This window comes from Diplotaxodon limnothrissa, linkage group LG17, assembly GCF_057381915.1.
Source record: "Diplotaxodon limnothrissa isolate DT_005_m linkage group LG17, D_limnothrissa_male_GT1.1, whole genome shotgun sequence".
Taxonomy (NCBI): domain Eukaryota; kingdom Metazoa; phylum Chordata; class Actinopteri; order Cichliformes; family Cichlidae; genus Diplotaxodon; species Diplotaxodon limnothrissa.
In genome coordinates this window covers 32139954-32153720 of record NC_140612.1, presented here as the reverse complement: position 1 = coordinate 32153720, position 13767 = coordinate 32139954, and the positions used below count along the sequence as shown (strand labels likewise).

At 43.0% G+C, this 13767-nt stretch overlaps 1 protein-coding gene across 1 annotated transcript; it reads right to left on the bottom strand.

Moving 5' to 3' along the window:
- Window positions 1-3551: 3551 nt before the first annotated feature.
- On the bottom strand, window positions 3552-13141 carry wnt5b (wingless-type MMTV integration site family, member 5b). The gene is made up of 6 exons (XM_085375921.1): window positions 12981-13141; window positions 12018-12105; window positions 11576-11735; window positions 7987-8279; window positions 3937-4095; window positions 3552-3851 (listed from the first exon to the last, which is right to left on the bottom strand). Exons 1-6 carry the CDS (start codon window positions 13139-13141, stop codon window positions 3552-3554), a joined length of 1161 nt encoding a protein of 386 aa, XP_085232047.1.
- Window positions 13142-13767: the final 626 nt, after the last annotated feature.

The following is a 13767-nucleotide window of genomic DNA, read 5'->3' as shown; positions in this document are numbered from 1 at the left end:
TGAGCTACGAAAAAGACACAAACAGAGCAGCCGACTCAGAATCAGGCTTTTGAGTTACTGTGCGCATGTGTGTGTGTCTGAAAAAGTGGGGTTGTGTCTCTCCTTCAGTTCAGCTAATCCAGATCAGAGAGTTTGCATATAGATCTTTTTAACCACAACAGCTGCTGGATAATCTATAAACACCACGTGTGACATCCCCATGTGTAGTTTGCTTCTGGCATAATGTACAGCCTCAGTAAATGATGAAAAGCAGCTTTTTGTTGATGCTAAATACAGTAACTAAAATAAAATGCAGTTGAATACCAATGACATTATAACACTTTATCACCGTGACTCACTATGGTTTGTACAAAGAACAACATGTTCTGCATAGTAAAACACATCAGATTTGTTGTAGTTCACAGCTATTTGCTGTTATTTTTTCTCCCATAATGGAGGATTTCAGCCTCTTAGGTTGCTTTTTGCTGGACATGGGACAAGCAACCAGAGCTTCCAACTCCTTCTCCAACATGTGGGGAGGACAGGTTGTACAGGAAATGAGCTCATTGCTCAATGTCAGAACACCTCTGAGAAAGGAAACAAATGTTATGATGTTATGATAAATTGTGTGAGTCATTGTCACAGTAATGTAGTCCAAGTGCATAAGGAAGAAAATATGCCGTTAAACTGGTTAGGCTAAACAACTAACAAGCTGGCAGTCAGACGCCAAGAGGTCTTCCTGGAGCCGGGTCTCATTAATGGTGTTCCTGACCGGTTTGCAAACATTTTCTGGTCATCTTTAAGTCAGACAGTTTGGCATCCATACTCTTCTGAACTATTTTTGTAAACATAACCAGTAATATTCTCACGGGATGAGAAGGCCTCATCAAAGAAAGGAAGAATTACTCACTGTTGGTTGTTTGTTTCAGAGAGCTCAACTTAGCAGCATCACAACAGCAGATGGCTGTCAGGTAAAAAGGATTAGACCAACCATCAGGTTACACTTTCACTCTTCTAATCTCCATTAAATGCACACATATGCCGATGTGCCACAACATTAAAACCACCTGCCTAAAACGGTGGGTTCGGATGTCCCCTTGTGTCCAGTGCTGAGATACTGAGAGCAGCCCTGCTTCTTCCTGTGGTCCCCTAAGGATTTTCCTTGTTTAATTACACACCAATGATTTTTTTATGTGATTAGGATCTGCAGAGCTTTGGTGCTGCCTCGTTTTGTAGTTTTGTCTGGCTGAAGAAGGCCAATTCTGCCATGGAGCTTGTTTTAATATTGTGGCTGATAGGTATGCATTTGTAGATACACAACCAACACGTGCACACTGAAATGATCATACTACCTAACCAGCAAGTGCAGATTGCCTACAAAAGTAGGTGAGGAGGATTACAGAGGGACAGCGCTGTAGGTCGGTCATGGTGCTCTGGTCAGTAGTCTAATCCAATTACTCGTGAGAAACTAAAAGTAATGGGATTGCTAGTAAGGTCACCGTACAGACCTGCTTAACCGTGACTGTGCACTTGACATTCAGCTTTGGGCAAATTCTGCTGGGATATTTTACAGTTGCAGATACATGATGAAGCCATCCTGCTGGTTCCATAAAGAGGCCGTGGGAGAATCCAGCCTTGATGATTTAGATATAAAAGAGCAGAAGAAGAGTCCAGGACTGGACAAGCTGTTTGGCCATCTGATGGGATCAAAGGTCTCAAGGAGGCGTGAGAAAGTTAAGAAAACTGAATGATTAATAAGTGTAAGCTACTAATAAATCAGATCCTTAAGGTCATTTATGAATATACATCATATTTTATATTTTTATATTGGAAAAAACCAATACATCCACATAAAAACAATGGACGTGAGAACATTCATGTCTTTAGGCTACTGTAACACTGATATGATCAAGAAAGAGTAATTTAAGGTTCATTTAAATGTAAATGTGCAGATTAAGTCGAGATTAAATGTCTTGTTGTCCCTAATAAAGTTCTGCCTGTACCTGAGAAAACAGCCACCCCGATGACAAAGACGTGTCTGTGCTTATTATGTTGATGGGGAAGACAGGGCCTGGATAAAAACTTTCCTGGAAGAACTGCAGCAGACTTAAAACACAGAAAACCTCATTTTTCCAAAGAGTAGTTTATCAAAAGAATACACAGTAATGCTCATGTATAAAAACATAGAAAACAGGAGAATCAAAAACAATAATAAAATATACTTTCTGTTCTCATCTACTATTTGTTCTTTTTGTTAAAAGTAATAAACCTTAAGTCCTCTCTGTTTTTGCACGTTCATGAGTTTCCACAGCGCGCTCCATCCTCGCCTGCTCACTCTGTCCTCTTCGTGCCAACTGCATCTAACATCTGTATCACAACCGAGCCAATAGAAACAGGCTAAAAATCACGCTACGACAGGACTGCTAAGTCGACACCACGGGGGCTGTTTGCTGCTCTTATCGAGTTGCGCTACAACGCAAGATGAAGATGTCCACTCACAGCGAACGTGTCTCTCAGTGTGGCTTCATTAAGGCAGGTACAGCACATTAATCTCACTAATGGAGGTTTCGCTCACTTTGCTGTCACGTGAAGGTCACGGAGCCGGACGGCCGATGTGAGCTGCTTGTTTAAACAGCCGTGGTGTCACGATGGCTTCAACCACCAAGCCTCATTAACCTGCATAGTCACACTTGTCAGGTCACGGGTGCAGGATTACTGCTTTGATGATACAAGGAACAGCAGCAACTACACCCTCTGCTGCTACTTGTACAAAACAGGTGGTGCATTTAGTCTTTTGAAGAGTTTTTTTCCCTGAACCTCACTGTGTTGTGAAACAGAAACAGATGCAGCTTGTGCGCGCATTTGTGTATTCCTACTTTTCATTTATTCATCTTTTTGATTAATTTCCTACCTTATTTACACCACCAATCGGAACTTTTCTGCATTTCTGCCGTGCATGATAACACATCTCTTAAATCTCAGAATCTCTCTCGCAGGGTTAAAAGGTCAGACAACAAACAATGGTGACACAAGTGATCACTTTTCCCAAAGCATCAATAGATTTCTCTGAAGGGTGGGGTCCAAACTGTGTCCTGGGTTTATTTGAGTCTCTTTAAATAGCAATCAAGAGTTGTGTATTTATTTATTATTTAATTATATATTTATTTTTTTTATCTCACACCAGTCACATCTCCTCTCACAGATCATCCTCAGTATCATTCATTGTCCATCAGCTTTGCTTGTTTCCTTTATGATTGTGATCAGGACGACAGCAGAAAGCGATGACAGAGGGTGGGGGGAAATAAAAATCCGAGGTGTCTTTTGCCCTACCTTTCCATCCATTGATGTGTTATCTACTTCCAAAAAATATGCTGCACAGGTGCTATGCAGTTTTTATTTATTTATTTATTGCTTTTTGCTTGGCTTGATGTGAAATGGTGGGAGATGAGGACATTTGTCAGAAATCTGATTTTTGTGCGTCTAATCCTGAACAAAACTCTCGAAACATCACCGTCCCGTCACCTCCGGCGCCCTTAGTCGTCACCGCCGCCTCCTCCAAATCCTGAAGTGCGCTATTTACACACAAACTGATCCACGAGCGTCGTGCAGCGTTTGCACTTGACGTAGCAGCACCAGTGGAACTTGCAGTGGCAGCGCTCGTGCTTGTAGGTCTTAAACTGGTCGTAACCTCTGCCGCAGCACATCAGCTCGCAGCCGTCCATGCCCTCCGAGGTTTTGTTGCACAGTCGGCCCTGGGTGCCCAGCGATCCTGTGGTCTCATTGCGGAGGCAATAATCCGGGCTGGGGTCGATGTAGACCATGTCCTGAGTGGTGGGTGGGTTGAAGCGCTTGTCTAGAAGCTCCAGCTTTCCCTGGTGGATCAAGGACAGAATTAGCAGAGGCAATACTTCAAATGGCTCCTGAGGGAGGAGACAGAGACATGAATGGATTTAGTACCTTGCGTCCAACCCGCATGGCTGCTGCGCTGTCGTATTTCTCTTTCAGGAACTCTCCAACATGTCTGAAGTCGGCCAGCTGGAGCCAACAGGTCTTCAAACTGCAGGAACCCGAAACTCCATGACACTTACAGGCCACATTAGCCAGGTTGTAAACCGCCTGTTGGAGTAATAGAAAAAAGATATAAATGTTAAATAATCAAAATGTATACAGAGATCAAAAACCCCCAAAACTCCACATTAGTTTTTACACAATAAATTTTCACTACTACTACACTACCACATGGGGGAAATTCACAAAGCACAGGAAGAAAAAGTGAATAAAGAGATATTAGTAAAAAGAAAAATAGTCTACATACTATACTACTAAAGGTTACTATATACAGTAAAATACACTAAGATAAGTGCAGTGGGAGGGATTACTATGCACAAGCTGAAGCAAAATAACCCATGTTTCTCTTTCCTCCTAATACCTGTCATTGTGATGCTTCAGTCTCACCTCCAGGTCAGCAGCTTTAGCTCCAGCTCTGTGGTGCAGATTTACAATCGATTTGCTGCTAAGCTGCTGCCATCTAGTGGTAAAAATCTGTAACTGCTCAGCTCTCATCATTACAGCGAGCACATAGTGAGAGGGGAACATAAAAAAGCATCATGGAGCTGCTACACTGTTGGAACGGCCAATTAAAAGACCCCAAAACATAAAGAAGAGATGAGTTGTGCAAACGTTGCTGCACAAACGTTGCTGCACACACACACACACACTGCAACATTTTCTCCAAAACTGGCTTTGTGGAGGCAAAATTATCTGTTTATTTAAGAAACCTCTGTTAGGTGGGCTATACAATGAACGCAGAGTGAAACAGATAAACAGGAGGGAAAATGGAAAGCAAAGAAAATGATTTTTTTCTCCATATGTGCTGTTCTTCGACGCTGCTGTCAACATGACCCCACCAAAGTAAAACAAACAGCTGACTTGGAATAAAAGGCCCGCTAACTGGAGGAAATGTTCCTCTATTGTAAGTAGTCTTTCCCACATAGTTCCCATATAAAAAACTATCCCTTGAAAATAATTGGAACATGACAATTATTGATTTAAACACATGAACAAGCTTTTTTTTCCTCCTTAAGATAAAACAGCTCCTACTTTACAGCGTTTGGCCTTGTTAGAAAAACAGGAACAGGAAATCTAAGATTTATTGTCCTCACAGCAGTGGGCTTTAGGGGGAGCCCTTCACCCCTGCAGCTTTACCAGGTCAATTAAACTGCAATATAAACAAACCAAACAACCCACACCCACACCCCAAGCATAGACACACAAACAAGTACAAATTGTTCTTGGTATTGTGCAAGCACCTACAACCACTTAAACAAACTCCAGCGCATCTCCACGCAATTCTTGCCGAATCGAGTTCTTCTGACTCCCGATTTCCCCCGATTCACCCTCAGACAAACGAAACCCATCACTCTGTCTCCTCACACTGCCTGATCTCAATTACCTTCTCACCTCTGTTAACCCCGGCGTCCCAAACAGCCTCCCCAGCGACCCCCACCTTCCACCCCTGTTCCCTCTCCTCTACTTTACTGCCCAGCAGGCATAGCACTCGGCACCCTCCAATCCCATGAACCGACCTCAGTGACCCCCCGTCAGTCGGGGAACAGGGGACAGTGTCATTTTGTGGAAGGGTAAAATGATTTTTGGTGATTCTCTCTTTGATACGTTCTTAAGTTTAACTTAAACTGAAAGAACAGAAGAAATAGAAAGGCCATATAATACAACCTTTCAGAAATGTGTTGTAGCTTCAGAAGAATGGGACTCTGAGAATTAAGAAAAACTTTCAGATATAAGTTTAAAGGAGGAAATTCTCATGTTTTATGACTCCTTGCCAATTTTACGAGCCTTTGTTTTCACTGAGACTCCCGACTGTGTGGTTTATGACATGTTTACAGCGACAGTAACATTTCACGTAACAAGGATGGGGAGGCCATTACTATGTTTTTCTGTGCTAATCTTCCCAATTAACATTTCTTCACAGCCAGTGCTTAATTTTGTGACTTTGTTTCATTTCCTTCATTACTCTGAACATCATTGTTTGATGTATAGAGCTTTTCATTACATACTACTACCTGCCAATAGCCTCATGTTGCTCAAACCAAACCATGCATGTGTGTGTCCAGCATCACACTGAGCTATTTGGTAGGTCATGCCTGCTAGGCACAGTGACACTGGACCTGATGAACACACACACACACACACACACACACACACACACACACACACACACACACACACACACACACACACACACACACACACACACGCTCAGTGATCCGTGGTGGAGACACAGTCTCTGTGTCAGGCACAATAGGTTTTTACTCAGACAGGGTTAGGGGTTTAGGAGCTGTGTCTGTGTGTGTGTGTGTGTGTGTGTGTGTGTGTGGTGTGTGTGTGTATCCCCCCCCCCCCCCCCTTTAACAAAAGGACCCGGGGGCTGACATAGTGATTGAAAATGATCTTGTGTGTTCAGAGCAGAGGCATCTCAAAAAAGGCCGGGAATGTATGTCTGGCTGTTTTTTGGGTCTGTGTAACGAGCGCTGCCTCATTTGATTTATGTGGAGACAGTGGAAGTTAGTAGCTCTCTGCGTGTGTATTTGTGTGTGTGTGTCTGTGTGTGTGTAAGTGTGCGAAAGTCTTTGAGAGTCGCAGAAGTGTGACGGAGGTCCATCCCTCACCCTGTGTCTCTGTCTCCAGACGTTTGTGCACACGGACGACCACGTTGTCCACCGCTCACACAAATCAAATGAGGCTGCAAACACACACACACACACACACACACACACACACACACACACACACACACGGGGACACACACACACATGGACACACACACACACACACGGACACCGCTGTCACCTCCACAAAAGCCCTGTGGTTTGCCTTGTTCAACCAAGCAAGACAAATCCTGCTTAGGACAAACCAGCGTGTCCACGATAGAAAGACAGAAAGCAGGGTGGGGCCGGGGGGATAGAGAGAAGGAGAGAAACTGTCTTCCTGTCTGTGGCTCTCCTCCTTTTCATCTCTCCCTTTGCCTCTCTTCCGTTTCGATGGACAGACAACAATGAAAGCAAAGGATCAAACGGGAGACAGGAGGAAAAGTCATTCAAAAAAGCATGCGTATGTCACTGAACTGTGCGTGTGAAAGGTTGCTGCAGCAGTAGATCTTTCCCTCATATACTCTCGTAGAGCCCCAAAGGGACTCTCAGCAGAAACACAACCTCTCCAGACCCTCACCTTTGACCTCTGACGCACACATGCACAAAACTAGGCTCACCGTCTCATACACAAATCAAATGAAGCTGAGGTGAGCACACACACACACACGCACAGGCAGCGTCTCTGTCTTGTAAACAGCTTAAACAAAGCTTCTCTAAGTGAAGATAAACGTGTTCTCCTGTTCCAGGGAACACCAGAATGGGCAAATGGAGAGTTTACGAGAAAGGTGTAGGGGTGTGTGTGTGTGTGTGTGTGTGTGTGTGTGTGTGAGAGAGAGAGAGAGAAAGGCAAGAGGTTTCTTTCTCTCCCTACCTGAGAACCTTCCAGACAACTTCAGTTACTAGACCATTTGTTGAATCACCATCATTGCCATTGTTCAGTAACTGGAGTGGAAAGGAAGCTTAATGACCATCATACCACCCCAGCTTTGAGTCTGTCTCTCTTGTTTTTAATGTCTTGTAAAATTTCCTTTAAAGCCCCTCTCAGTGTTGGATTTTTGTATGTCTGTGTATGTGCCTGTGTGTTACACCGGAGGAATGTGCTCTGACCTGTCAGCCCCGCCAGACTCCAAGGGCGTTACCAGTATACCATTTGGACCCTCCCAATAAATAACCCACATACACAGGCATATAAATACTGCCCGGTCAGGCAATCAGAGGCCCACTCAGCTTACACACATTCCTGACAGGGAAACATATGAAGAAGACAACAGTAACCTTGGGAAAGTTAACACAGCGATGGTTTTGTTGAGAGATAAAGCTTTTTTTCGTTGTCCCATACCTGTCTCCCTGCTTCATTATTATGCAAGTTCATCAGCATCCGGGCATGCTCGGGTGACCCTCGGGGGTAATTCTTCTCCCTCTCCCTGGCGTCGACAAACTCCCGAGCAAACCTGTAGCCGTAATGCACATTATCACCGCAGCCACCCCACAGCCAGTCACGCGGCAGGTCTCTGGGGCGAGCGGCGCGGCTGCAGCCGCAGGTGGAGAGCTCGCCCTCGCGGCACGCACGGCTGACGGCATTGACCACACCGGCTGCGCTGATGGCGTAGGTGAAGGCTGTTTCCCTGGAGCCTGATGGAGGAAGGAAAACAGGAGTTAAGCACGTGAATTCTGACACACAGTAAAGCTGCAGTTTTGCTGTCACATCACTGACAGGAAACACAGGTAGCTGCACAGCTAAATAACCCCTTCTCTCTCTCTCTCTCTCTCTCTCACGCACACACACACACACATACGCACACACACACAAACACACAGCTAACAGCCCCACACCCCACTTGAACTAACAATAGACAATAGAAGTGATTTGAGGCCCTGACCTCATACCTGGTTAACTCCACAACTTTAAATGCCAGATCATGCACGTGCAGCATTTGATGATGTAAACATATCGGTTTCTCCAGCATATCAGTTTTCCTCATGTGGTTGGCCTCTGGGTATATCTGTCCAAGTCCTGGCTACTCAACCATAACGTTAAAGAGTTACTTCTACCAGATTACAAATCATCATTGCAGCACTCATGCGATAAAAACTGAACTCGTGGAGCTCAGAGCCAAAAGGAAATACATCTGAAACATTCCTTCCCACAGTTTTTTACTTTAAAGAAGAGAGATTAGTTGAAAAAATAAACAAATAAAGAACTTTCAGAAGAATTGTACTGCTGTATCCTCACCATTGTATGGGGCTAAAAGCAGAAATCTGAGTGATGGATATCCTAAAAGCAAATAAAACCGAACTGTCTGCATGACTCGATGGCTCCAGAGATAATCTGTTTGTGTAATTTGGGTGAACTGACCCTTAAAGGAGATAACATGTAGGAATAAGAAGAAAGGAGCTGGGCAAAAATCCATGGAAGAAACTTCTGGGAATGTTTGTCACACTGTGCATTTACTGTAGATGGTCATCTCACAACAATTTACATAATTTCCAGCCAGAGTAATGCACTTTGAAGGAGTTTGCTTAAATGCGACTAGCTTCTAATAAACAACTGTATTTTTACAGTCTTGGTCGCTCTTTGAAGTGGCCTGGGTGCAATACATTTCACAGACTGGTCCATATTAATGATTTCCATTCACTAACACCAACGTGGAATACACAAGACAGCCTGCTTGTCCTATTCTCTGCATTAATACACACTTCAGCGCACAAAGAAGTGACAAGGACAAGGACAACGGCCTGACAGGTGGAGACTAAGTGCTCTGAAACACCATGATTTACATGAGAATAACAAGGAGCTTTGAAGTGCTTTTCCTGGTAGAGGCAGCATTCACTGAGATGATTAGCTTCAATATGAGTGTTTGAAAAGGGCAAAATATCTGTATTTAAAATATACCATATGCACGACCTTACTGAGTGATCTCTACACCCTCTGTCCTTGCTTCCAGCATAAAGCTGCTACAACAGTGCTTATTTAAAGAGTAACCTTACACAGCGCTTACCTTCAAGTTCAATTTAAATAAAGATTTAAACAAAATGTGCTTTTTGTCTTTCTCACCATCACCTTACTGTCATGGTCTCTACAGCTACAATATTGCAGCTTTTTTTTTTTTTTAATATTACCCTACTTCACATTATTCTTATACACATACAAACCATTTATTAGTATTTATGCCCTACTCTAATATACAGAACGCAAAACTTTCACTTTCCTTTTTCCCCCTTATTTAAATAGCGCACAATGGTCTCTATATTAGACAATTTCTGTGGCCCCGAAACAACAGCAGCCAGTCAAGACAGGAAGGTATGCATGCAAATATCCGTTCATGTTATGCAGCAGGATAAAGAAAGCCAGACAAGACAGGGAGATAGAGAGCGTGTGGTTTTATGAGACTGCGGAGCCTAGACTTCAAATAGCAGGTCCGGATCTGCCGGCTCGGTGTCAGCTCATCAGTGCATTTCAAAAGAAGAGCCGCAGGACAATGGACCGACTAACACCTCCATATAAACCTGGAGCTAGACTGTCAACAGAAAGACAGGCATGGAAGCAGAGTGAGAGAGCCCGCAGCGGATTTGGCACATACTTGTTGATGAGGCGATTCCCACATCGCCTGCTGGGAATTAGACGCGAAAGTTATCGATCCGAAAATCTGCGCTCCGGGTATCTGTTTATTAAAATACTGGAGATATGCATAAAGCGTACATGCCTTTCCTGTTTTATGCCTACTGAAGTCTTCCTTTGTGACTGCTTCTTTTCCCCGTCTTTTTGATCGAAGGACTACATTTTTCGTTTTAGTGCGCCTGCGTAAAGTATACCGGCTTTTTTCACGGTAATAGTTGGGTCGAAGTGAATATTTCAGATGTTGTCATATGTTGGATTTTTAATGAGGTTTTTCAGTCTGAATTTGAGTTCTGTTTCTCTTTATTTTATAATTTCTTGGGATTGTTAATGGTCGATTTCTTTAAATAGAACAGCATGCGCTTGGCATTATCATGCCTAAAATGCGGAAATAGGAACATTTTGAAGGACATTTATTTTACACACATATTATATTCTAATGACACCACTTTTTATAATGAGAAAAAATTTGACATCTTAATATCTCTAAAAATAATTTTACACTGTCCTTATATATATGTGTGTGTTTTATGTGTATTTATATGTTATATGTAGCATCTGGCTTAACACTATTTATGTGATATGTCTTTTATGCTAATCTTAATGCCACTGCACTAACAAACAACAATCTTTCCACTTCTACTGTGCTATTTCACCTCAAGTTACCCGTCTTTTTACCACATAACTCATATCTATATATGCCATATTTTATTGGATACAATTACAGGCTAAAAAAATGTAATCAAAACCTGTAGCTACCTATTTTATATAATGTGACCAAAAAGTGGAATAAATCTTCTTTTTAAAACTGATAATCTTAAAAAAAAAAAATCACCAGAATAAAACTATAAGAGAGAGGAGACATATGCTGCCACAATGAAGTAAGAGCTGTAGTTGAAAACGAGCCTTTGGCTGGATGCTGAGCCTCTGTTATCTGTTGCTTATATGGTGTTTTGAAACAGGCCATCACACATTAGCTGTGGTGCCGCTGACATTTCTTTATCTGTCTGCTTTGACTGAGGGCCATAAAACCCACACACATGTAATCTGAATTTTCTAGGATGGTAGGAGCTCAGTTTGAAATATCTTGTGTTTAAGAAGCAACAGAAACAGAGCTGACATACAAAACAAGCACATGTAAGCATTTATAGAATAGTTGGTGATAAGATTTTGAAAAGATAAAATCCCAGAAAAAGAACTGAAAACACAAGATTGTAATTTGCTGTTAGTCTCATATTGTCTGAGAGCTTTTAAAGGCTGTGTCATGCCCTTTTAATCACATTTTTTTCCTCCTCAGTTACAGTAAACTCACCAATCTGCATGACCCGCCCAAACACTGAAGTGTTGTCCACTGTGCTGCAGTTCCATCTCCTCTGTCTGAACTGGTACTGACATTCCTTGATGCCTGTCTTGGCTCCATCTCCAATATAGGTCATGTGGTCTTGGTACAGCTGGCACAGCTTCCTCTGACCCTGCAGCAGCAGAGATAAGATTAGCAGACATTAGCTGGTTAACAGTTTTATATTTCAGTGGTACCTGCAGGGAAATTGCGCTTTTATTCGACCAGCTCCCCAGTTAGGTTGCAAAAGGGTACAGAAAAGGAAGTGACAAGAAGATCAAGGCTTATTCTTAAAAAAAAAAATCATGCAGAAGAATCAGAGGTGCAAAACTGAGATATGCTTTTATTCTAACAAAATAAAAGCCTTGTTGACTTAGAGGAGAATCGTTTCCAAAGCACACAGATACTAACTTACCTGGGAGAGACCAGACAGCTGACTGCAGAGAGGCTGAGCTCCAATAATGTACATCTCTGGCCGCTGCATCGGGGTCAGACCGAGTGACCTGAGAGACAGAGGTCATTTCAACTAAAAAACCGTAGATGTTGAAATTTAAACAGAAATGCCTCAAACTGAGTTTATGGAATCTGTGACTCCTTTGTGAGTAGAGGTCAGCACAGCAGAGGGCAAAAATTCAGACACATGCTGGGTTTATTGGTACAAGTGGCCAATAAAATATAGATAAGAGTCTTCTGGTGAACATCTCTGCAGCCACTTCCTTTCCTTTCAAATCTGACTGCCTAACACAGAAAAATCATGTAATAATCTATTCAGATCACCTGGGCTATGAAAGTTTCCCTTTTAGTCTTGAACATGAGTGCAAACTACTGAGTATCTCAGGCTGTTTTAACGGCTAGACTTCTAAGATGGACATCTGGTCCTGTAATTTCATTCTGACCTCTAGGAGTATCATTCCACAGAGCCACCCTGAACTGGGCCACCGCAGTAAGTTTTTGTAAGTCAAGAACAAGTGTGGCTAATTTGCGATCCTGTAGGCACAGCAGCAGCCCGCCATGCAATGCCATTTGGGGCTCAGCCAGAGTAAATATTGTGACAGAGCCTTCACATTTGTTCCATTCACTGTTAGTGTCCCACCACTAGCGCACCACGCAAAACTAACCCCCAAAACACACACACAAGCACAGATGCAAGAAGCAGCACAAAGTGAAGCCATGGCTCAAAGAAATTCCATTCATTATGCTTCAGCATGACAGAAATCAACAAAAATTGGTCTATTGTGCGAATCTGATGTTTTTCTTATTTGCTCTCTTGACGGCACAAAATTTGGGGAGGGTCACTCACCCACGTTTTAGTCGCCGTTACTCTACTAACCATAACTTTCAGAAACCAGTGCAAACCAGTGCGCAATCATTTACTTACCACCACGAGTTCGCGTCCACCATCAGCAGTTGCGAGCTGCAGACAAGGAAGGCGGCAGCCAACAGCAGATGTCGGACGGCACCGGTTCGTTTTGTCCGGACAGGCCTGTTGTCCATGGTCCGCCGCTTCAACGCCGGGAAAGTGCTCTGCTGAGGAGACATGAGCAGTGAATGAGGAGTCGTCCTGCTCAGTCTTTTTAGAGGCCTGACGGGAGGCAAAGCGGCGGGTTTGAGTACGACGAAATCTGCTCCTACCGACCACTTGTTTCTGCCTGCTGTATCCTCTCGTCTCTAGTTTGATCAACTATATTTACAAAAAGCAATTTTTAAAAATCCAATAAAAAGACGGAGATTGTAATTTTCAGGTGACCTTACTGTCGTTGGGTAATCTGAAATCACATTAACGTTTTCCTAAAGGTCAAATAATCCAGTTTATTCGCTGAAATCCCAGGTCTAAGTCGTGCGTAAAATACTTTGGTATGAGTTTGGATTTTACGCACAGAGCGATATGAATTCTCCCTGGAGAAATCCAGGGCCTTATGATAAAATAAATAAAACAAAAGTACAAAAGTAAAAAGTGCGATCCCGTTTTTGCCTCAAGAAAAGATTAACAAGGATATTAAAAAACTAATTGAGCAGCAAAGCGACTGTTCCTTGCCCTTCCTGTCCCCTTACGGCCACTCTACTACTACCACCACTATCTCTTTCTCACGCACACACACACTCTCTCGTATACACTCCTCCTCCTTCTCTCACCCCCACTTCACCTCAGAACCCTCTTCTGCCCT

Coding starts and splice junctions, on each gene's coding strand:
- wnt5b (XM_085375921.1), bottom strand. CDS start 13,141: ATGTCTCCTCAGCAGAGCACTTTCCCGGCGTTGAAGCGGCGGACCATG. Junction 12,106..12,980: donor GTGGACGCGAACTCGTGGTG/GTAAGTAAATGA, acceptor TCTGTCTCTCAG/GTCACTCGGTCTGACCCCGA. Junction 11,736..12,017: donor AGCTGTCTGGTCTCTCCCAG/GTAAGTTAGTAT, acceptor CTGCTGCTGCAG/GGTCAGAGGAAGCTGTGCCA.